This window comes from Thunnus thynnus, chromosome 10 (genome assembly GCF_963924715.1).
Source record: "Thunnus thynnus chromosome 10, fThuThy2.1, whole genome shotgun sequence".
Taxonomy (NCBI): Eukaryota; Metazoa; Chordata; class Actinopteri; order Scombriformes; family Scombridae; genus Thunnus; species Thunnus thynnus.
Genome location: NC_089526.1, coordinates 29,297,602 through 29,320,601, shown reverse-complemented (window position 1 = coordinate 29,320,601; position 23,000 = coordinate 29,297,602). Strand labels below are relative to the sequence as shown.

Here is a 23,000-nt window from a genome sequence, read left to right as displayed (position 1 = left end):
ATGCCTAAAAATGAATATCAACCGATATATCATTATCTCTTTAAACTTTAGAGAACTGATATCTATATTGGCCTTAAAAATCCAGTATCAGTTGGGTTCTAGTTTTAGCAATGCTAAAATTAAGTCCACCATATTAAAATGCTCACCAATAAAAATGTATGTTAAAAAACTTTTTATTGTAAAATTAAATGTATATATAGTAAGAGGATATGTGAAGCCTAATTTCTCTGCCTTTAAACTACTTTACACTGCAATTTATGTTTTCAGCCATGTTAGCATCTCTGTGAGGCTGTACTCTGCACAGTGTCGCTTTGAGCTAAATGCTAACATCTGCATGCTAACATGCTCATCATGACAATGATAGCATGCTGATAGCATGTCATTAGTTTAGCATGTTAGCAAACAAAATTTTGCTAATCAGCACTAAACACAAAGAACAGCTGAGGATGAAGGGAATCTCATTGGCTTTTCAGGTTATAATCCAAAACATAAGACTAAATAAATACAGACATAATGACCTCTACAAGACATGTGGGGAACATTAATGTCTGCACCAAATATCATGGCAGCCCATCTAATAGTTTTTGAGATAATTCATTCTGATCCAAAATCTCAACCTCATGGTGGCGCTAGAGGAAAGTCAGGAGATCATCAAAGTCAGCAGGGGAACTATGTCTGCCCAAAGTTTCATGACATCCATCATACTGTCAAAGTCCCTACTGACCAAACCACCCACTGACATTCTTGGATTTTCAGAGCCGTTTTTCTGAGGTGTAATGTCAAATGAAGCCTTTTGCCAGTTTGGCTCGCTGAAACAAGATCACTGTGACCCGTCTCACTGAGCTGCAGTCTGTGTAAAGTACTTTGATCCTGGATTACAGAAAGGAACTTGAATAACTGTTCAACAGGTCTGATCTTATCCAATATTTTACAAAAAAGAAAAGATTAGAGAATAGTTGAAAAATTATACAAGGGCATATTAATATTATTAAAAAGTTTTCATTAACAGAAACCAATCTTACTTTATGTGATGTTCAATTCTAGATTTTAGGAGACTATTATGTGTAAATAAAAGTAATAGATTTCATCATTTGTTCTTTAACCCAAAAAACATGCAGAGGTGGGCCCGCACTGAGGAGTACCTGCTTCAGGTTCCACCATGCAGAGTATGGTAGCATCCAGTATTTAGCCTGAGAGGTCAAAACTCATTATCATCGCAGATATTTTACAGAGTAAATCAAATGGAAACTAAGAAAAAAACAGGCTCTTGAACAGTGTAATTTACACCGTTGGCTTTATAGAACAGTTAAAATGTATTAATTAGAACTTTTGCATTGCCAGATTGTAAAAATATAACTTTGACTGACTGAACTCTATGAGATGATACAGATGATTTGGACTAAAATCTTACTACACATTTAGTAATGGGTACTAACATTAATAACTAAATATTGCCAAACACCAGATATGAATCGATGGCTAGACACTAGATTTTTCACAAACTGGCAGCCCAAACGTTGTTCTTGGCAATGGTTTATACATTATCTATTAACAATAAAGCTGTTGTTAACAACTCATAAAACCAGATAGGGTAAAATAATAATGTTTGATTACTTCTAAAACTGCAAACAACTGGTGTCAGAAGTACAATAAATCAGAGGAGACAAATGACTGCATATAAAACTATATTTATTGACTCATTTAAAAGGCTGTACATCATGGTGCATGGAGTGTACGAAGGATCAGGTGTAAACACAAGCAGTGAGTTGAAACCCAGCGATTAGACTGTTCAGCTTTGATGGTTTTCAATAGCCTCAGAAGAGGATGGTGTAAATGGAAGTGAAGTCCTAAAGTCATAAATACTAATGATTACAGTCTCCTCAGTGAGATGAAGAGCAACAAACACATGAGCAGAGGAAGCAAAACAGTTTAACAGCATCCTGGAGACCTGCAGTCTTGTTCCATAATGGTGCTTCATGTAATTATAGATCCTGAGACACCAGCATGTAATCAAAACCTGGGTTAACTTGGGTTAATTTCACTGGCACTGATTGGAAACATTTAGTACACAGTAAAAAAAAATATGACCGACAATAAAAAAAATATTGAGAATTAATGAAGAATCTTGTATGTTAAATATTTGCTTTGACTCAGAATCACGACACGTCTAAAAATAATAGTGCACAACAAAACAATAAACCATTACCTTGGGATTTTTAGTGTCAGCAAAAGATTTTCTTTGTAGCGAGAGCCTTTCAAACATCTGATCAAGTCATTTAAAAACTTCCGCCACAAGAAGAGGTAACAGGGAGGATGGCAGAGGAAGCAAACAGCAGTCTCTGCTAATCCAATAAGACTACTAGATACCGTAGTGTCTTCTTCCTGTGAAACCACAGCAAGCTGGCTGGATACCTTGTGGTGGACTGGGTAAAGACCTTTCTTCTGGTGCACCAAGAATCAAGAAGTGAAGACTTGCATAGGCAGTTAGCCAGGAGAGATCAAACATGTTTCCCATCCAGCCACAAATCTGGGCACTTTCATAAGTTTTCAAAGTTAAGCCTGCGTTCCTCCTCCAGCAGGTTGTCTAGTAAACAAGTGCTGCAGCAAGTGAGGCGTTTGCTGGATGGAGTTAAGCCAATGATCCATGTAGAGCAACAAACCCTACCAAGACTCTTATGTGGCCTTCAAGTGACATATTTTTTGTCATCTAATACTGCTAACAACATTAGCATGGCTAGTTCCACCCAGCAGCGATCCCCTCTGACTGACAATATGATGACAGCTATGTGGCTGTCTCTGACAGGGTGACACGCAGGGAGTCCGCTGAGCTGTCGATAGCCAGGATGAAGGTGTCCTCGTTGGAGTAGTGCTGGATGATGTTGTCATCCATGTTCACCAGGACCCTGAAGAGAGACAATACATGGAGACAGATAAGAAAGAGTTCTATCGTTTCATTTCCTTAAATTAATCTGGATGGGGTTTTTTTATTATTTGGAGTTTGGCTCTTTACTCACCCTTTTTTGCTTTTTTGGTAAACTTTGACCATCTTGTCAACAGGCACTGCATATTTCTCTGAGATCTGTTAAACAGTGAAGAAGTTAGAAGCAAGTTAAACCAGCTGAAGCACCCTGAGGACTGTCATTATTTATAAAGGATTGTCTCACAGTTCTAGGATGAACTAGTCCTGTTTAGCACAACGGATGTCCTGTTATTTCACCCTGCAGCAGCTAAAACTGCACTTTGCTGATACTCACCGCCTCCGTTAAGGCACTGAGGGTTGGGGAACGCAGCATCAAGGCATCAAACACTTCATCGCACTCCTTCCTCACATACAGCAGAACTGATGACAAGACAAGAAATGAGTACAGATCTACAGTAACTGCAAATGTTTATTCAGGACTGACGAGAGAAAAGTGACATTTACGAACCTTTCCTTTCCTGGTCCACTTTGGGCTTCTTGGGCTGAGGTGGACAGATATCTTCATCAGCAACACATGACACCCTCTTCATCAGAACACTCCTGATGAACACACAGACACACGCCACCACTTATAATTCAATGTCTACATGTGAGCTTTTATCACAGGCAGTGGTGGAAGAAGTATTCAGATCCTTAAGTAAAAGTAGAGAAGTATTATCAGCAAAATGTACTTAAAATATCAAAAGTAAAAGTACTCTGGCTTCTTTTAAAGTGTTGTATTATTATAGTATATTATATTGTTTGTTTTATCACTAACAAATACATGCAAGAGGATTATACTGTTGTAGTTTATCAATGTGGAGCAAATTTTAGATACTTAAGGTAGAGCACTAGTAATAATAATGCATCATATTATATAAGTGTATCATATGTTTTTTATTATAATAATAATAATAATGTATTGATCTATAGAGCATTGTTCTCACACTAATGCAGCCCAAAGTGCATAACACATTTAAAACAAGAGCAGACAATTTAAACAACGGTTAGAATATTAAAATACATTATTAAGTTATTTTCCACCACTAATCAGAGGTTTTGGCCTTTGTGTGGACATGAACAACCACAGAATGATTCTCCCTCTTGGTTTTTTTCAGATTTTTAGAGTGTAGAAGTGTCTGATGACCCTGAAATGTTTCTGGGGACCCACTGCTTTAAAGGGAGTACTACAGCTTTGTGTTTATTCTTCTTCGGTTCTCTTAGATGTGATATAAAAGGAGTGGAATCCAATCTATTTAACCATGACATACACAGAGTAGTATTTCAGCACGGAGGGACCATCAAAAATAAACCACTCAGAGGACTTGTGACACAGGTGCACGTGGTGCAGTGAGCTGCAACACACAAGAGTTTGAAGCAAACCAGTGGTGTGAAAACAGCAGCGTGACACTCACCCTTCCCTGTCGACCTCCTCCGTGTTGAAAGCGAACACCTGCGAATGGAGTACAGACAACATGAGTCAAGACTGGGTCCCACCACGGTCATCAACTCAGCAAGTGTCTTTTGTGTGTGTGTGTGTCCCTCACCTGGCCCGCTCTCTGCAGGTTTCCAAAGTGCACATCAGGAATGAAGAGGACAGGCTGGGAGTCCAGGTCTGTCATGGTCTTGAACAGCTTGCTGTCATCCCTCTTAATGGGAGAGGTCAGCCCTGAGCTGCCATTTTTCCCTAATCCAGAGAGAGTGTGAATTCAGCATCTGTTGCCAGGCAACCGCTCCAAGTGCAGATTTGATTTGAAGGTTTGATTACATTTTGCCTGGCTCCTCAGTCTTGTGCTGATGTTTTATGTCCTCTATGTACTGAAACATGCTTTGTAACCTTGTTTCAGCTGGTTTTTAAAATCAACTGTATTGTACTGTATATGTATTACTTCATATGGTGTCAAACAAATAAATTATAATAATAAGTGATTAAATGGCAATTCTAATTTCATGTTATTTGCAGGAAATAGGAAATATGACAGTGAGCATATTAAATTTCATATTGATAATGAAGAAATAAAGTTGCATCAACATGTTTTTTTTAGGTATTCTGATTGATGATAGACTCTTGGAGAGAACAGGTTGGTTTTGTCTGCAATAAGGTCACTAAATCTCTTGGGATTCTGGGAAAAATAAGAGGTTTTGTACACAATACATGTTTCTTAACATTATAGTCTAATTTATCCATATTTAACATACTGTAATATTGTATGGACAAGTACTTTCCCAATTTATCTGTACAAATATTGCTGCTGCAAAAACAGTTTATTAGATTAGCAACTTTTTCCAAAGCTGTTGTACCAAAAGCATCTCAGTTTTAGATGATTATGAATAGAATATTTTTGTTAATAATTCACAATTTCATAATTATCCAACCAGACAAGCTAAGAATCTTCATCTTCCTTTGTATGAAACATCATGTTGTCAGTTTTCTATCAAATATCGTGGAGTTATCTTTTAGAATGAAAATGTATATTTAATGGATTCCTTTGTTTATACTGTTAATAAAGCGATACTTCTGTTTCTCTGCATTTTTTAAACTATAATTCTACACTTCTTTTATAGTGCAATTTTTGAACACTAATATTGAAAATGTTTTGGTGATTTTGTGTGGATTTTACGTTTTGTATGTCTTTAGGGTGTGGTTTTCATATAAGCCATTACACATTTCTACCACACCCACACACATACTTCTTATATTTCATTCATGTTTTTGTTTTTATTTGTATGAAACAAATAAAACAATAAAACTAAAACGTATCAACATTAATTATGTACACATGATTAAAATTAGTTCATGTCTTCACCTTTCATCCTCTTCCTGAGCTGCTTCTTCTCCTCATCACGAAGCTTCCTCTCAGCACCCTGCAGAACACACAGGGGGGTTGATGGGATAGAAAACTAGAAAATGCTCATTGATCGAAAAAAGTGAAGCAGAAAAAAATCATCCAACTGGAAATCAAACAAGGTATTTGTCTGAACCAGCAGGCCATTGTCACCTTGTCGCAGAAGACCTTGATCTGAGCGAAGGCCCTATGGATGGGCCTGCTGCTGCTGCTGTTGTAGCTGTATGTGTCGATCTGGATTATCAGCGGCATCCCCTTCACACCTTTCTGTGAGGAGAAGTCTGTGCTCAGACAGTTCACGGAGATAAAGACCTAAGAAACAAAAATAAGACAGAAGACAGGGTCAAATGTGGGTGTTTTGTGACCATTTTTTAGGATTTTTTAATTTCAGAAAGGAATACGTACAATTGTTAATCAAATATGCAAGTTTGTAAAGTGAAATTAAATTACACAGATCACTCAGAGTTTATATCAGTGGTTCCCAACCTGAGGTTCAAGACCCCAAAGGGATCTAGAGATGATCAACCAAAAGCAGAAAATCTCTTGCTACAGAAGTCTGTTCCCAGACGATTGTATGTTAATATTTTCATATTTTTCCTTTTACAAGAAAAAATTATATCTTCAGGCCTGTAACAGTATTCAAATAAAACATTTAGAATGAAGAAAGATGTTTTCACATCGGATGCACCAAAAGAAAACTTGAAAGACTGAGTGAGTGAACACAAATACACCATCAGAACTAAAAATCTAGTGTGTAGAATTTGATGCCTTCAGGTTTTAATTAATTGATTAAAAACCCTTTTTATAAAACAACTTTATTAATTACACTTATTGATGGGACTGCATCATTCTGAGTGATTATTTCTTCATTTTATGATATTAATATATTGATGTTATTGTGATAGTGTTGTTGTCTGCATCTGTGGGTTATTTTATTATTTGATAAAACATTGTTTATTTCTAGTGTATCGTCCACATAGAGAAGCAGGTTTAATCTGTTTTCACTGTTTCTGCCCTGATGACGACTCTGAGAGGTCAAAACCGCTCTGTGTTTTAACCACTAAGCCCGATTGCATAGAAACTTTTAATACATGTAAAGTATTAAAGTACAGTAAAGTACAAGTAAATCTTCGTTTTTAAGGTGTCACAGGCCAAAGTGGTTGGGAACCAGCAGACTGGTGAGAAACTTTATCAGCGTGTCCGTGAGTAATCGTTCAACCTACTTAAATAACTAAATAAATAATCTCAGACATTTAGTAAGAAGATGAATCAGTGTGTTCATCTTGTCAGGACAAGTTATCAAGTCACACAGGGATGTAAAGCAGGGTTCTTCCCTCACACAAACTAGGAAATTAGTCCTTTTAATTCACTCTATTAGGCACAGCTAAGGCAATAACTATAAACCTAAAACTATTAAAAAGGGAACACTGTCTGTATTTTAGCTTTGAGGACCCATGACTCTCCTGTGATCAGATCAGTTAGTTTTACAGCCAGTCAGATCTTTGTTCTCCAATGAATCTCGACCTGACTCATAAACTGTGCAGTGATGAGTGAGTGTGTGAGTGAGTGAGAGGGTCAGTCATGAGGGTCATGAGTCACCACAGCAGCAGCAGCAGTTCACAGGCCAGACAAAACTCTCAGTTTCATATGCTGACAAATCGGCTTCCAATCCGTGAGAACAAACTTGTGAATGACAGTGATTTAGGGGAAAGTGAGATTTCCTTCCTGCAATGCTGAAATAAAGGTGGTTTATTATTATTCCAGACCTGTATGTCAATGTCACAGCTCTTAGAAGTTTGGCTTTGGTCCAAAATCTCTTTCCTGGAGATAAACATGTAGCAGAATATACCTGCTGCCTTGCTGAGCTGCTGAATCTTTTAAAAGCTTGTGAGAGAAAAACTGAATTCACAAACTCACAAAATCTTAGCACAATCCTGTAGCCTACTCCCATTTTAAACCATGAAATGTAGACTCAAAACAGTACATGTGGTACCTTTACACATTTCATCACATGATGGAACAGATTCCCATGATTAGTAATTGTTCAAAGCCAAACAATCAAAACCAAGATAAACTCCTGATGGATTTTCCAGTTTAACAGGACCGACAGCTTGAGCAACAGGTCGGCAGAAACGGATAACGGTAAAGATTCCTCACAGCGGCTCAAAAGCAATTTTCCCACTATGCAGCGGCAGCAGCATCGTGTCTGAACCTGCAAAGGTGAGGGCTGATTTCTGGAAAGGCCTGGAGCACAAATAAGCCTCCTACACACCTCCACAAATTCACACCTCCACAGACCCAAGCCATTTAAATTTCTCCAGAAGCAGAGTACGCGTTGCTGCTAATATCTGTGTGTGTGTGTGTGTGTGTGTGTGTGTGTGTGTGTGTGTGTGTGTGTGTAGGAGGCTTGTTGTGCTTGCGCATCCCGCATGTGTGAGCATTCAAAATGCCTTCCTGCCTTCCTGAAGAGCAAAAAGTTCATGAGGGCACTGTAAAGTGGCTGTTCAGTGCCATCCGCTTAACATGGCACAAACAAACAAATACAAAAACAGTCATGCTGCAGGAAGGAGCTCATCTTACATTTCACACTCCATTACAATGAGGAGGATGATGATTGTTGCCTGGCAACAGCAGAGCCATGCCAAAAAAAAAAACAAACAAAAAAAACCCCCAAACTAGTAATTTGCTCCAGATATATCCGTTTCGTATGTCAGCATCAGAGCCTGATTGGACATCCAATTATGTTTGGAGAACATTTCTAGGTGACACAACAGAGAGAGAGAGCATTCCACATTTCCACAGCTTCCTCATTTCTTCACAATAACAAAGGTGCTTTCTCAGATTCTCCCACCTTATTTCCTAAATACGATAGTCAGTGTGCAGTAGCAAGGCTGACAATCAACATTTTTTTATTGAGATCACGACAACACTGACACACATTTACTCTCCACAAAACCACCCCACTCACTATGAAGAACTCAATACTCATATTTAACAAGCATGCAAATGTTTGTTTGACCCTTTAGCTTTAAAGAAATACAAGGATTTGAATGAAAGTAAAGTCACTTTTAAAAGGCGCACACCACCGATATTAAACATGAAAATCAGCTCACTCATCCTGAAAAAGTACTTCTCAGAACTAATGTATAACAGTGTGTAATGTCTTCTGTGGCCCTGAATGTCTCTCATTTTGAAAGATATGGACGTTTACAAGGAAGGAAAAAAATGCCATCGACTTGCATGATGGGAAACGTAGGATCCAGTGTTATACTAAAGACTAAAAGTCAGGATGGGTCTGTCCCAGCTTCAGCCTTGAGGACTTCACGCACATTCACACATGGGCCTGAATATTATTCATATCCAAACAGACAATTATTAGTGAATACAGAAAATCTATTCCTGTTGATGAGACTGATGAGAATAAGAATGCATATCTGACATTGTCAGCATAAATAATAAATATCATATCATATTAGAGCTGCAACGATTAATCGGTTAATCAATTAGTTGCCAACTATTAAATTAATTGCCAACTATTTTGATAATTGATTCATCATTTTGAGTCGTTTTTTATATTAAAAAAAAAATTCAAATTCTCTGATTCTAGCTTCTCAAATGTGAATATTTTCTGGTTTCTTTAGTCTTCTATGACAGTAAACTGAATATCGTTAGTCACATTGAGCTCTGGGAAACAGCGATTGACATTTTTCACCATTTTCTGACATTTTATGGACTAAAGAACTAATTAATTAATTGAGAAAATAATTATTAGTGGCAGCCCTATACCATATGTTCTTTTATCAATGATTTCAGGAAATATGTTCCTTCCTGAAAAATGTTACCAGACAGATTATATCATGTAATAACAGGACTGTACAGGTGAGCCTACTTATTTTTTCATTATGTGAAACTCAAATAAATTAATGAAAAAACTGTACATGCTGGTACATTTCGGCGGTAAGGTGTAGAACAAGTACATAGAAGAAGTATAAACTGAGCTTGATGCAATATCATCACAACAGCTGAACGCACTTAAAACAATTACAGCAGAGTGAAGGTGTGTGCCAAACAATAAATATTTATCCACAAACCAACTAAGCTGTAATTACCGCTCTTTCAATCAGCCTGTTTGTGGTGTTCTCATTAAACTCGAGCTGAATGGGAGCCACAGCCACAATCTCCCGAGCACAAAACAGCCTGAGGGTGGGCTGATGCTGTGTGTGTGTGAGGGTGTGTGAGTGTTTACATGCCGTTTGCCATTAGTCTTTATCCAACTGACCACCTTTACAAAAGGTGAAAGACGAGCAGCTCCTTTCAGGGTCTTTTGCCCCGCGTGTCTGCGACCCCGAATAATGACCCAACACAAAGCAAGGGACGCTCCCACTATCACGGAGGACAAAGAGGTTGGGGGTGGACAGAGAGGCCTGGCATATGCTCCTGCAACTATTCTGAAACATCGTCTGCAGTGTGAGCTAATTAGACAGTTAAAGATCCCTAAAACAAAAACTTGGGAGTCTTGGAGTTTATTATCCTTAAAAAGACAAATTAAATTCAATAAAACCAAATTGTCAACTGTAAAGAAATGTAATTTCAGTGTAATTATTCCTCTGTTAGATCAATCACCTCTTGCATTGACTTCAACAGCACAATCTCCCTCTTTTTCTTTAGCTTTCTTACCTTGGCTTCTTCACTGACGTCCCATGTGAAAGAGACAGCGTTGTAGGCAATTTCCTCCACGTTTCCAATCGTGCTGAAGCTCTCCTTGTAGTCAGCTGCATGTGAAAAGAAGATCAGACAAATTGTTAAAGTCAGTTTTAGAGGTGTCAGAACTGATTCTAACATTTCAGGGCATTTGTAATATTGTGACACAAGCAATAATACAATACAACAATATTAAAACTTCAGTTAAGTAAAAGTACAGAGGTATTATAAACCAAATATACTTAAATTATCAACAGTACTCGTTCTGCAGGAAAAATGTGCATGTGACCAATATATCATTATACATTAAATAAAGAGATTGTTAATACTGATGCATAAACATGCAAGTAGTATTTTACTGTTATAGCTGGTTGAGCTGTTGCTAGTTTTGACTACTGCATGTACAGTTTGGTAGTTTGGTCCAGTGGTTCCAAACCAAGCAGTCAGGCCAAGATGATTCTGAAGAGTCGTGAGATGTTTAATGGGGCAGGAAAGGTTCTGCTGTACAAATTTACATTCACATTTTGGACTTTTTTCTTCTTCTGTTCTTCTCTGCGAAATATTGGATAATTTTACCTCTGTGGGTCTCAACAAGTTACTGCGATGAAACATCTTGAACAATGTTTTTTAGGTTTTCATGTGTTTTATGTGAAATCTTACTCTGAAAAGTAACTATAGCTTTAAAATGAATGTAGTAAAAATTCACAATACTTTCCCCTAAAATGTAGTGGAGTAGAAGCACCTCAAATTGTTCTGAAGAACTGTTCTTGAGTAAATGTACTTATTCCACCCCAGTTGAGCTGCTATGATGTTGATCTGTCTTTAAATAAACTCAAATTTGTCTGTTTACATTTTTAAATTTATCTTAAATTCAGTATCTGTATCACAATCAGGCGGGTTTTTTTTCCCCTAACAAGAAACATTTGCCAACAAATGAAGATCTAAATCAGTCAAGATTCTCACAGGTTCCTGGATACTGCTTAAAACACTCATCTGCTCACATACTGAAGTAGTTTAGACTCGTACATTTGGTTATAGATTTCACCATAGTATTGGCATGAACTTGCCACCGACACAACCAGCACAGTGTCTGACATCTCTAGTTCATTCCATTGCATTTTCAACCACAGGTTGAGGCCTGTCTCCTGCTGATCATACAGGATATGGCCTCAGTCCAGGCCCCCACCTACTTCTCCTGTTAACGTCTATGCAAATGCAGACCCACTGGCTGTCTCTTCTCAGTGCTCCTGTGCGAATCGAAGATTGACAGTTATTCAAATTGTACGGGGTTTCGCCTCAGGGTATGCGACGGGATTCTCCTGGAGGTTCCTACAGGTTTACCACCTGCTTACTTTCTCTTTACCTGCATTGTTTTGTGGAGCTCAGGCATCATAATATCTACATCTGAGTGTGATATTTGATACTGAAGTGAGTTTGCCATTTTTGTATCTGGGCCTATTCCCCATCTGTCCTGCTTACAAACCTCATCAATCACTGGATGCAGCCGGCAGGCCCGTCAGTGAGGAGGATAACAATAATCATCTTACCAATGTCCAGGACTCTCTGTTTGGCAGTGTGCTGGTGGGAGTGCCAATATTTCCAGTTCTTCAGCTGCTCATCTCTGCACTTATCTTCCCCAAAGACAACCATGATAACACTCTGCAGTTGAAACAGAAATATGGTAGCATCAGGCCAAAACAGTAGAAAAGTTTAATAATCAAAAATATGTATCAAATTTGTTCTGAAGCACACAATTTCACACTACCTAACAATGAGATTAAAACTCTCAACCTCTACACTGCCTCTCCATTTACTATCTCCCCTCCCTCACCTGTACAATACTGTCCTGCTGCAGCTCAGAGCCTTCCATGGTGCACTGCTCACTTGTGGATGTGCTCCCATCAGGCCCGTGAGACGGCGTTGGCCCACTCACCCGCACTTTGCCTTGGGGCTGACGTCGGGATGATCTAAAGCCGATCTCTGACAATGTCAAGGCATAGAATTGGCCCCGGTTCAAGTAAGCCATGGGTCCTTCTCCTTTCTGTGGCCGCAGCGACATGCTGGCGTCCAGACAGTACTGGAAAGTGTCACTGTAAGAACATGAGCATGTGTGGGAACGTCTGGCAACCTTCCTTAGAGTACAGTATCACCTCTGATACAAAGAATAAACCATTTTTTTAAAAATATATATGTATTTGTATATATGAGTAAAATTAGCACAAATGTTGACATTTTGATGAAAAGGAAAACAACTGAAATTGTTTTCTGACTGCCAGGTGGAAGGAAGGGCGTAGCAAGGTTCTGATGATACTCTTATGGCTCTGAATAAACACATTTTTTTGTTGATTCAAAGTACTCCGATGTGCAACAGCACAGCTATAAGTCTGGTGATATTCTATACTTTTCTTATTGTCAACAAATCCCGTGAAACTACAAAAAACACTAGTATGTGTATCCAAAGCCTGATATATAGTATCTTATTTCCCTGTGCCATAGAGTTCCATTGTTGCCCAAAAACTATTAAACACACATCAGTGAGACACACTGATACACTGGATGACATGTTCCTTCATTATGATGAATTTAGAAACTGTAGTTTATTTTGACTCAGTCCCACAAACACTGTCCTGTTGCTGTAAATACTCACTAGAGCACCAGATGTGTATTAATCCGCGGCAGGATATAGTCCCTAACATATGCAGTAATTCTTCTTGTTTAATGAATGGCTTTTTAAAAAATAAACTAGTATATATTTATATACTAGTAGTATATACTAATATTTATAAGCTGTTTTTAAAGATGACATCTTCAGTGGAAATCAACGGGCTTGGGACTGAGTGCCACAGGAAGGCCAGGGTAGTTTGATTATATTGAGAGATGCAGTCTTGTTTTTTTGGTCTTTTCATGGGATTTGTTGACAATAACACAAATATATAATATTGCCAGCAATATCCTTTAAGACCTAATAAACACTTCATGAGAACATTGTGTAGGCAGGAAGTACAGTATGTAACATAAAACCAGTGTGACTTTTTTATTTGCAGAGTCTTGAGTTTGCTTTTCTTTGAATTTTAACTTACTCTGGTGGGCTGTAGTGCAATTCATCAACTCCTGAGGAAGGACTTCTGTGATACATCTGTAAAAGAAGATCATGTGTGTTTCAAATGCAAGAAACTACTACCAATGGTGAAAAAACTCTTACAAGGGCAGTGGTGGCCTACAGGTTAGAGAAGCAAGCTAGTGACCAGAAGGTCGTAGGTTCAATCACTGGACCGGCGGGATGAAACTGGGTGGTGAAAGTGAAAAGGCAGTGCTTGCCCCTCCCTTGAGAAAGGCCATTAACCCCCAACTGCTGCTCAGTAGCCAGCAGATCAGACTGTGGTTATACTGGGACTATGAATGTGTGTAACTGTGTGAATGTGATCAGGGTGCTCCTTCAAAAGAGAGTCTTCCTCTCAGTGAAACTTCCCTGAATAAATAAGGGTTGACTAAAGAAAGACATAAAGGCAGCCCCACATCACCCCTCTTGGAAAACCGGTCTCACCTCTTCTTCCACAGCATCCTCATACATGCTGTCTGGAGAGCTTCTCTGTTCATCTTTCAAATACCCAGCAAGGGACAAATCATAGCAGCTCTGTTCATAAACCATCCTTATCTGCTCTCTGGGCTCTTCTCGATAGGAACTTCCAGAACAGGGAAACGGCATGGACGTCTGGCCCTCTGTCTTAACCAGAGCAAGAGCCGCCCCGCCTCCACGTTTACTCTCTCCTCTGTACTTGGAGCCCTGATGTTCTGTAGCGGATGAGTTGTTTAGGGAGAGGTTGACAGGCATAGATCTGAGGGCCTGAAGATGGTGATCTAGCATCTCCAAGCTCCCGCAGTTATCAGGCCCAAGAGCAGAGGGGTCTGTGGGTTTAACACCACTGGAGACACATCTCTTCTCTTTGGGAACCTGACAAGGTTGAAGCAAACACCAAAAATAAGATCCACAATAAACTTTAACATATTATGTGACAATTGTCTTATTATTTTGGCTGTCACGTCAGGCGTTCCACACCTTGTAGTAGTCATACAGCAGCCCCAGAGCTGCTGCACTGTCCTCATCTCCATTGATGCTCATCATGGCCTTAGTGGCAGCAGTCAGTGGGTTCTCCAGGTAACTCCTCCATGCTTCATCCTCACTGCTGAACACTTTGCGGGAGGGCACAGACACTTCGTTTGGTACCACCACCACCAGCCGTTTACTGAGGAGACAACAGGGCGATGGCAGAAGACACTAAGCCATGCTGTTACCACAAAGTCAATCTGTCATTAATGGGAGCCGTGTCTGCCAAGCCACCAAGTCTGCCCCAGGCTGTTTCTCACCAAACTTCAATGGATCTGCCGCTCCATGTGACATGTGTTTATCTAAGTTCAATTTTGACAAACAACTGCTTCTTTATCACATTTTAAATAACAGAACCACTATTTCAGTTCTGAAAATATCAAGCAGGTGATTCAAGATCAAAATTAAGAGTCATTTTTTAAAATATGTCGTTTTTGAGGTCATTCAGGGAGGCTGCTTAAAAGAAACAGTCTATAAGATCTCAAATATTTCATGTCAAACATTATCTAGTTTTTAATATTCAAAGTAAATAAATATTTAGCAATAATTATGAGTAAATATAAACATTGTAACATTTAATTATATCTCCAGAAATTACAATAAAATTCCCCAAATAAAAAAATAACAATGATTTTCCGATAACAGACATTTTGGCATTTCTGCAATGTCTGTGATGTTGTGAATACTACTCTTTACATGAGTATCATACAGATAACAGGAATAAACCATTGAAATAATTTCTTGTTCAATTGAGAAACGTTCTGTTGCTTATGTGCGAAGAACAAAGAAACAAAAGACATCTTAAATATTTCAAGTTCTTGTAAAAACATTTTAATGGCATGAACAGAAGTTATAACCCATAAAACTGATAATCTTCTCTTACCTGTCCAGGTCCATGCTGCCTCCAGGACTCTTGAGAAACTGGACTTTCTAGTTAGTGCAGGTAACTTTGAGAGGGAGACTGAGAAAACTAGGCCCGCAAAAGGCTGACTCTATTTAACATATCTGTCAAAACAGCCAATGAAATCATCTGTAACCTTGCATACTAAAATATATTCCAATGTCCTTGGCGTCAGTTAAATGTGAGCCTGCTACTGACGGTACACAGAGCTACATGTCTTGCAATAGTCAGGTTTGTATCCTTTTTGGAGAAGTTGGTAAGTTTAGGGATGGGTAGTGCAGCACCTGAAGAAGTAGGGTAAACAAGGAAACGAAAGTTGCGCTGCTGATTGGTTAGATGTTTCTTCACAGGTGGTACAATCGTTTTCCCATTGGTGAATCAGGAGGAGTGGGAAAGGGTGGGGGCTGACCTGAAATTAAGCAAATTTGTTTTATCTACGGTCTCTCCTGACACTGGTATGATTTCCTCCACATTAACTATTAATACTACTTACAATATTATATTAGAAGCTGTACATAAAAAAATAAAGTGACATTTACTGATAGGAACCCCCTCCCTTCCCCTTATATAAGCTTATACTGTATAAATATAGGTATAGTTTGTATTTACGACTATGCCAGGGACCATATCTTTTCTTAATCATGAACATAGTAATATGTAAAATGAGGAACGTAATAGCTGTTCTGAGTAACCTTGGCCTTATTGTTGTCTGTACCGTGACACCTTGTGGCAGGCATTCAATCTCGCACCGTGTAGAAAGAAAGTTATTCATGAATGGACTTCACAAATGTGGTCAATCCAATAGAGAAATATATTCTTTATGGGTAAGGGACTGCTTTCTGTTCACAAACTTTGGTACGTTTTTATTTGAGTTTTTAATTATTATTTTTTTCTTAAATAGCCTTGAAGCTGAGAGGATGGAAGTGATGCTACCTTGAGGTGCTCTCAGAAACTTTCCCACCATTGTCTATATCATTGCAAAACTCAAGGCGTATTTATGAATCCTTGTCCACTTACTGACAGCACTTGAAGGCAGCACACTTTACGGGCATGCGCAGTAGTGCAGTAAGGGCAACCCACTTGAAGCGGCGGAAGGTCCGGAGGAGCGTTTCTTGAATCTTATTTTGTTGTTTATCTGCAGTAACTAATACAGTAATTTGTCACTGGTAAGACATTTACCAAATCTGCATCCTGACTTCTTACTCATAATATCTCTATCAGAGTTCCTGTTTTGTGTGTGTTATCCTCCATGCTATTCCTAGCCATCGTTAGCTAACCTAACGGTAGCGATAGCAACCGGCTAACAGATGGCTTGTCTCCCTGAATTAGTTGAGCATTAAATTTGATGTGAAGTTATACTTCTGTCATAAATGTATTAAAATGTGTGAGTTTTTGTTGCTAAGACGACTCTGTCTTCCACAACAACCGCTTGAAACTGTCGCTCTTAACCTAAACTCTCGGTGGTCAGCTAAAGTTGGCTAGCGCTACCGCTGCTAACGTTGTTAAAGCCGAGTGATAGCGATGCATGGCGGACACTGACTTCACGTCTCCCACAGTGCTCATGGGTGGATGAGATTCTATATGTAAACGGTTACTACCCTCTAACACACACTGTTGTGATAAGTGTGGTATTCTTGATCGTCAACAGTTGTATTGACAGAACACTAGTCCTTCCCTCGTCACTATCACTCATAAACAAAGTTCATATAACCATAGCACTGACCCAAATCTATTCTCTCTGTTATAACTTTGAATGATTGTAGTCTGAATTTCTTTGGGGAAATTTCCAAGTTAATTGCTTTATCCCTGTGACCCAAAAAGTGGCAATTAACCTAGTTCTAAAGGTTTTAATTTTCGCAGCCACTGCTGTCTTGCAAATATTGAAGCCTATTGATCTTATAAGACAGTTGTCTCTTCATTGTACATGATACGGTTGCTTTATCAGCTGGTGTGACTGCTTTGCATTCCCAGTTAGTGTGCCTTTCAGTCCCTTGGTGCTTTCCATTTTTCCTTTCCTTCTCAGAAGACATTGTTTGCAGCTAGGTCTTTTTCAGTTCATGGATGCTACTTTATGGTCTTGTGCTGATCAAACTCTTGTGTGTGTATATATATATATATGTATGTATATATATGTTTTTTTTAGGTCTAGCATCAGATATGGCCCGTGGGCACCAGAAGTTCCAGTCCCAGCAGAAGAATGCCAAAAAGCAGGCAGATATCAAGAAGACCAAAGGCCATGACCAGAAGGCAGCAGCTAAGGCTGCTTTAGTATACACATGCTCTGTGTGTCGGGTATGTGCTCAAGCAAATACAGAAAGAAACAGGGCTAAATAATTCTTTTATGAGCTCATTATTATTTAACCATGAAGTTAGGATGGAAAGATGAACTCAGTAGATGGAGGGACAGGCAAAGAAGCTGCTTGCCTTCCACTACTGAGGATTATTAAATTGCTTCAATTGCTTTGTGAAAGTATATATCAAAGAGGCTGTCATGTAAGTATAATTAAGGCAATGCCTATACCAGATCATCACTCTTTACATTTCATTGTAGCCCTACATCGGGTAGTTACTGGCTGTACAATATACTAGTGAACCAGCTATTGTCAATAGCTTCACAAAGTTATCAGTTCATTTGGTGCCCAGTTTAGCCGATTAAGCTGTAGTCAGTGGTGATATTGCATTGGACTGCATCAAGTGAAATCAGCCTCTCTCTTACTAAAACTGAACATTAGAAGCTTCATAGTGGTAGGATTCATCTCAGGCTGTTGCATTGGGTTGTTACAGGTGTTCCTAACTGTTATGTGTTTATAGCTGGCATATTCCCACCAAGCTAACAGAACTCAGTACTATTGTAGCTCCTTTTTTCACATGAATATAGTTAAGTTATTTATTTTAAGATTTATTAAAGTCTCATTAGTTGTTTAAAAGCCAATGTGCATGATAGACAGGTAGACCTTGGCTGATCCACCGTCTCTCCCTGTTTCATCTTTAGGGAACTCTAACCAAATCTTAAGGTCCATATATGTTCTTTTAGATACTCTGAAAGTGGTTTAAAGCAGGGTTTCTCAACCTTTTGTAACTTAAGGCCCACTTGTGATTGTTAGAAATTTTCAGAGGACCACCTTCCCAAATAAATGGAAAAAAAACATAACATGACAAATAAACTGGGCTGTAAATATGTGTTATGCTACTGTCAGCTGTAAATAAATACTCTGCTTATCCTCAGTGAGACACTTGGGCTTGCTCTGGGAAATAATGAGATCAAGTCGTGCGGGGATTGGTGAGAGGCTGACATGCAGATTAGCATTCAAAGTTGCTTTCAGTTTGTTCCTTGCCTTTGATTTTGTGACAGTCACAATGGAAAGCCCTGACTCACATCAATAGGTGGCAGTCAAAAGCAACAGAAATTTGATTGCCCATTTTGATAGGGATATTGACTGGCAGCCAGTATCTAGAATGAAACAAGGTGCACTTGTGTGAGCTGAAGCCTCAGGTTGCTGTCTGCTGATAGTTTCATCAGTTCATTTTCCAACACAGTGGACAGAGCCATGTCTTCTGAACCAGAGCAAACTGATACAATTTTATGAGAATATAAATTGCCATGATCTGATCCATGATCTGGATACCAAGTATAGTGATAACATTTTTATTAATATGCATTTCATATACTGCCTTGTAAATGTATATCATTTTGTTAATGTTCTCTCTTTTTCTTTCCTTTACATTTTATCAGACACAAATGCCCGACCCGAAGACCTTTAAGCAACACTTTGAAAGCAAACATCCAAAGTCTCCGATGCCCCCGGAGTTGGTTGGTGTGGAGGCGTAACCGATTCACCTCTCTTTCAGTAAGACAGTTGGGACTGATTCAGGACAGGTTTCTACATTTTGTAATATTTCAGATAAGAGGTACAACTGCAATTATTCCTCATGCTGCTTAATGTAGTAAAGCAGGGATGGTACTTGCCTGCCTGCTCATGGTGTTTCTTCCAGATTGAATTTGTGCAAAGCTTCCTCACTTGCTACAATTTGATCCTGGGTCAGTACTGAAGGTAGACACACAGCTGCCAGCTACCTTTTCTTGGCATGTGCCAAAAATGTATCTGTTCAATCCCTGATTGCTTGCAATATTTTCTTATCTGATCATTTCAAAATGTAATGCTGACCAGACCAGCTTGTCCACAGGCTGTACTGCCATTACACCATCTCAGGGCTCCCACTGTGTCAGGACAAGTTTCCAGTGTAGAAGAAAATATGAATTGGCACTGCCTCAGCTGAACAAAGTTGCAATACTGAAATGATGATTGTAAGTCATCCTTATCCAAATCCAGTGTACTGTTAAAACCACTATGGATTTTTGACTGAAGCAAAGTTGTGATCCACCAGGGTTGGAGTCATAAATATAGTTTATTCACACTGACTTATTAATTCCTAATGAGCTTGGAAAGACACTAATTCAGAACCACTAATAATGTGTTCTTTTGAATTAATTTCAATTTAGCTCCATTCTGCACTGATTTTTAGTTTTCGTCATCTAGATAATTTCTAAATTGTTAAGTCTGTAATTTTTGTTGATATAAAGAATATATTAAACACATCGTGCTACACGGGTACTGAAACTGTGCGTTACATTTTCCCATTACTCTCTCATGTACAGTAGAGGTATAAAAGTTGACCAGAGAGGGCACTACAAGTCTGCTCATAGTAAACCCTTTCCTGACACAATTTCATGAACTTCGAGCAATGTGATGACTGTTTAAAACACTCATCTTGTCTTTGATCCTGTCAGGAGTGGTCTGTTCAGTGAATTAGGATGAAGATAAAAGTTTGCACTGTGTGTTCACACTAACGATCTACTCCTACCCCCCAGTTTGTTGTAATGAATTAAGTGACATAATTGTGTGCACCAGTGTAGTATTTGCTAATGATTTTGTTCATCACTATTTGTATTGTCAGCTGTGTAACTGTCCAGAAAATTGTCATTGGATGGCATACGTGAAAAAGATCCCAGTTGCAGTCTCACACTCTTTACTGTTACCCCGTCATGATGGTGCAAAAGTATTTTGATTCTTACCTGCATTAAAAGGTCTGATCTACATTACACTGTAAGGTAGCTTTGGTTCTTATTTTTATATTAGCTTCTTTTCATAGCATGCTAACAGAGATTTAATTTATCGAAAGAAACTATTTTCAATACATTTGGACCTACAGGTCATTAACCACTGACATTGTATCACTGTGCTAAAGTCTGGACTGACAACCAGCCATGTTTTTACTTTTGTAATGTTCATACCTTTGTCCACGTAATGTAATGTATAGCCTTTTAATAAAGGTGTTACTTTTAGATTAACCAGCACTAAGGTTTGTTTTTTTTAAACTATATTCTTGAACAGGACTTGAACTTGTAGAAGTTTCCGCCTGGATATTTCTTGTCCTTTGTGTGTGTGTATGTGAGTGTTTGTGTTATCACCTGCTATATGGATTATTAGTGTAATGTGGAGTCATATTCAGACCTGACCTGGTGTATTTAGTTTTATATATGCTGTAGTTATTGTCAAACTATTATAGTCACTACCATATTACAGTAAACACTCTCATGTGAACCATTTCTAAACCATGCTATAAATGTCCTCACCAGCACTTCAGTTAAAGCTCTAGACCCCACAAGTTTAATATAACTAATAATCTGAGTTTTATTAGCTTGTCAGTTTACACCTTGGTGAGAGTCCAAGACCTCTCTAACAGTTGCTTATTCACTCAGTTGATAATAAAACCCAATCTATATTTACAAGCTAGAAATGTAGCATGAAGATAATAATGAATCACTATTCATGTTAGTTGTTGATTCATCCTGCTGGTGGCTTCTGTTTGTCCAGAGACTTGTAATACTATAAAAAGTCATCAAAGTGGATAATCTATGAAATATTAGAGGCAGTCCCTCCAATAGTGGTTCATTTTCCTGTTGCAAGTCTCTTCTAGTCCCAGACCTGTAGTGAGAGGTGAGTAAATTGACATGCTCATCTGTGGATAGAGAACAGTCTACATTACCAGTAGATGTAAGCATACTTAATACTGCACAGATGGCAATTTACTCACGTTTACAAGTAGAAGTATTTTCTGAGTTCTATTATCCTGCATGTAACCCCAAATATGTAGAAATTAAAAGGGATTTCCATTCACTTAGGGATTACTTCCTATCAGATTTGGGTCAAACCAAACCACTTTTTTTTTTCAAATGCAGAATTAGCTTTTGTTTAGTTTTTTGTTTATCCATCTATGTGAATAGATGGATTAGATTTGCTACATAGTGCACAAACATGATTATGTACAAACCCTGCCAAAGTGGTGTTAATACACAGAGAAGCCCATATGCTACAAGCCTGCCTTTGCTTCATGCTCTTTCAGGATGCCTTCACACTTTTGACTGATAAAGAAGCCTACAGCTCATCTTGTGACTCTTGGTATTGTAAACAGTGGGGTCAGCCTGTTGTGCCACTAGGACAACAGGTTTTGTGAACAGGCCTGTACAATAGTTTCTTTCACCCTGAAGACAAATACCACTTGCTCACACCCCCTACTCCAGCCATGTAACACCTGGAACAAGATGAAGGCTTGCAAAAGACGATGTTATGTAACAAGGCCTTATTTTTTTGTGCGTGTGGATTATATTTTCTTGGTTTTCCTCATTTATACAGAAGTCACCATAACTTAGATGAACAAAAAATATTAGAAAAAAGGGAAAGAAAAAAAATGTAAAAAAAATAATATACATAGACATACACATGCACACATCTACAAGTGCATACAGAAATACTCATATACATACTGTATGTGACATGTTGACTCAGTATGTTTAACATTCTAGTGGGGGGCTATCTTTGTTAGTCAACTAAATGATACATTTATAGAATTTTTTAAATAGTCATTTTTATTGTTTTGTGTGGTCTTAATGGGTAAATTATCACACCAACAAAACTTACTGCATATGTATTGTGCTATTTGTTCTTTCAAGGGTAAGACTTTTATTACTTCAAACATCAGTGCTGGATTTTTCTCTCATTGTGTAAAAGACAAAACTATTATAAATTCCATGTAAACCCTCTGATAGCCTGACAAGTGGCAGTGTGGTGACTCTACAAAGTGTGCGTGATAAAATATATCAAATGCCTCAATCTAACTGTATCCAAAATTATTTTACACACAGTACTTCCAAGTAGAAATCCTGAATACACAAAGCTCTACTACTACTACAAACACATTGTAAAATAACAATGTGGAGATATTATAATTCCTTCTGTAGCACATTCGCCATCAGATTTTAAAAAGGAATTCATAATCAAGACCAAGGACAAAGTTACTAAAGAGACAAATGTATGTTTTGACATTGTCTAATATGGATTTTTTTTCTCCTCTCTGCCAATATCCATGTTTTGTGTCTGTGTAAGCCCATGAAAACCAGTTGGTGCATCTCAAGGAGTTTATCCTTCA

At 38.4% G+C, this 23,000-nt stretch overlaps 2 protein-coding genes across 3 annotated transcripts; one reads left to right on the top strand and one right to left on the bottom strand.

Annotated features, from left to right (window-relative positions):
* Positions 1-1,672: 1,672 nt before the first annotated feature.
* Positions 1,673-15,848, bottom strand: LOC137191930 (grainyhead-like protein 2 homolog). Of its 2 annotated transcripts, none has more exons than XM_067602426.1 (15): positions 15,495-15,848; positions 14,564-14,750; positions 14,051-14,458; positions 13,587-13,642; positions 12,440-12,596; positions 12,054-12,165; positions 10,483-10,577; positions 5,959-6,117; positions 5,767-5,824; positions 4,507-4,646; positions 4,375-4,412; positions 3,429-3,520; positions 3,255-3,340; positions 3,015-3,079; positions 1,673-2,903 (listed from the first exon to the last, which is right to left on the bottom strand). In XM_067602426.1, the coding sequence occupies exons 1-15, from the start codon at positions 15,506-15,508 to the stop codon at positions 2,783-2,785; spliced, it is 1,788 nt and encodes a 595-aa protein (XP_067458527.1). In that variant the 5' UTR covers positions 15,509-15,848; the 3' UTR covers positions 1,673-2,782. The 2 variants fall into 2 exon arrangements, with proteins under 2 accessions (XP_067458527.1, XP_067458526.1); XM_067602425.1 differs by having other exon boundaries at positions 12,338-12,596; positions 15,495-15,841.
* Positions 15,849-16,546: 698 nt separating this feature from the next.
* Positions 16,547-20,862, top strand: LOC137191932 (zinc finger protein 706-like). Its single transcript, XM_067602431.1, has 3 exons — positions 16,547-16,678; positions 17,656-17,804; positions 19,246-20,862. The coding sequence occupies exons 2-3, from the start codon at positions 17,670-17,672 to the stop codon at positions 19,339-19,341; spliced, it is 231 nt and encodes a 76-aa protein (XP_067458532.1). The 5' UTR covers positions 16,547-16,678; positions 17,656-17,669; the 3' UTR covers positions 19,342-20,862.
* Positions 20,863-23,000: the final 2,138 nt, after the last annotated feature.

Excerpts from the sequence above, each read along its gene's own strand:
- LOC137191930 (XM_067602425.1), bottom strand. Across the intron at positions 14,459-14,563 it reads TGCTGTATGACTACTACAAG|GTTCCCAAAGAGAAGAGATG; the intron begins GTGTGGAACGCC and ends CAACCTTGTCAG. Across the intron at positions 6,118-10,482 it reads ACGTCAGTGAAGAAGCCAAG|GTCTTTATCTCCGTGAACTG; the intron begins GTAAGAAAGCTA and ends TTTGTTTCTTAG.
- LOC137191932 (XM_067602431.1), top strand. The coding sequence starts at position 17,670 with ATGGCCCGTGGGCACCAGAAGTTCCAGTCCCAGCAGAAGAATGCCAAA. Across the intron at positions 17,805-19,245 it reads ACACATGCTCTGTGTGTCGG|ACACAAATGCCCGACCCGAA; the intron begins GTATGTGCTCAA and ends ACATTTTATCAG.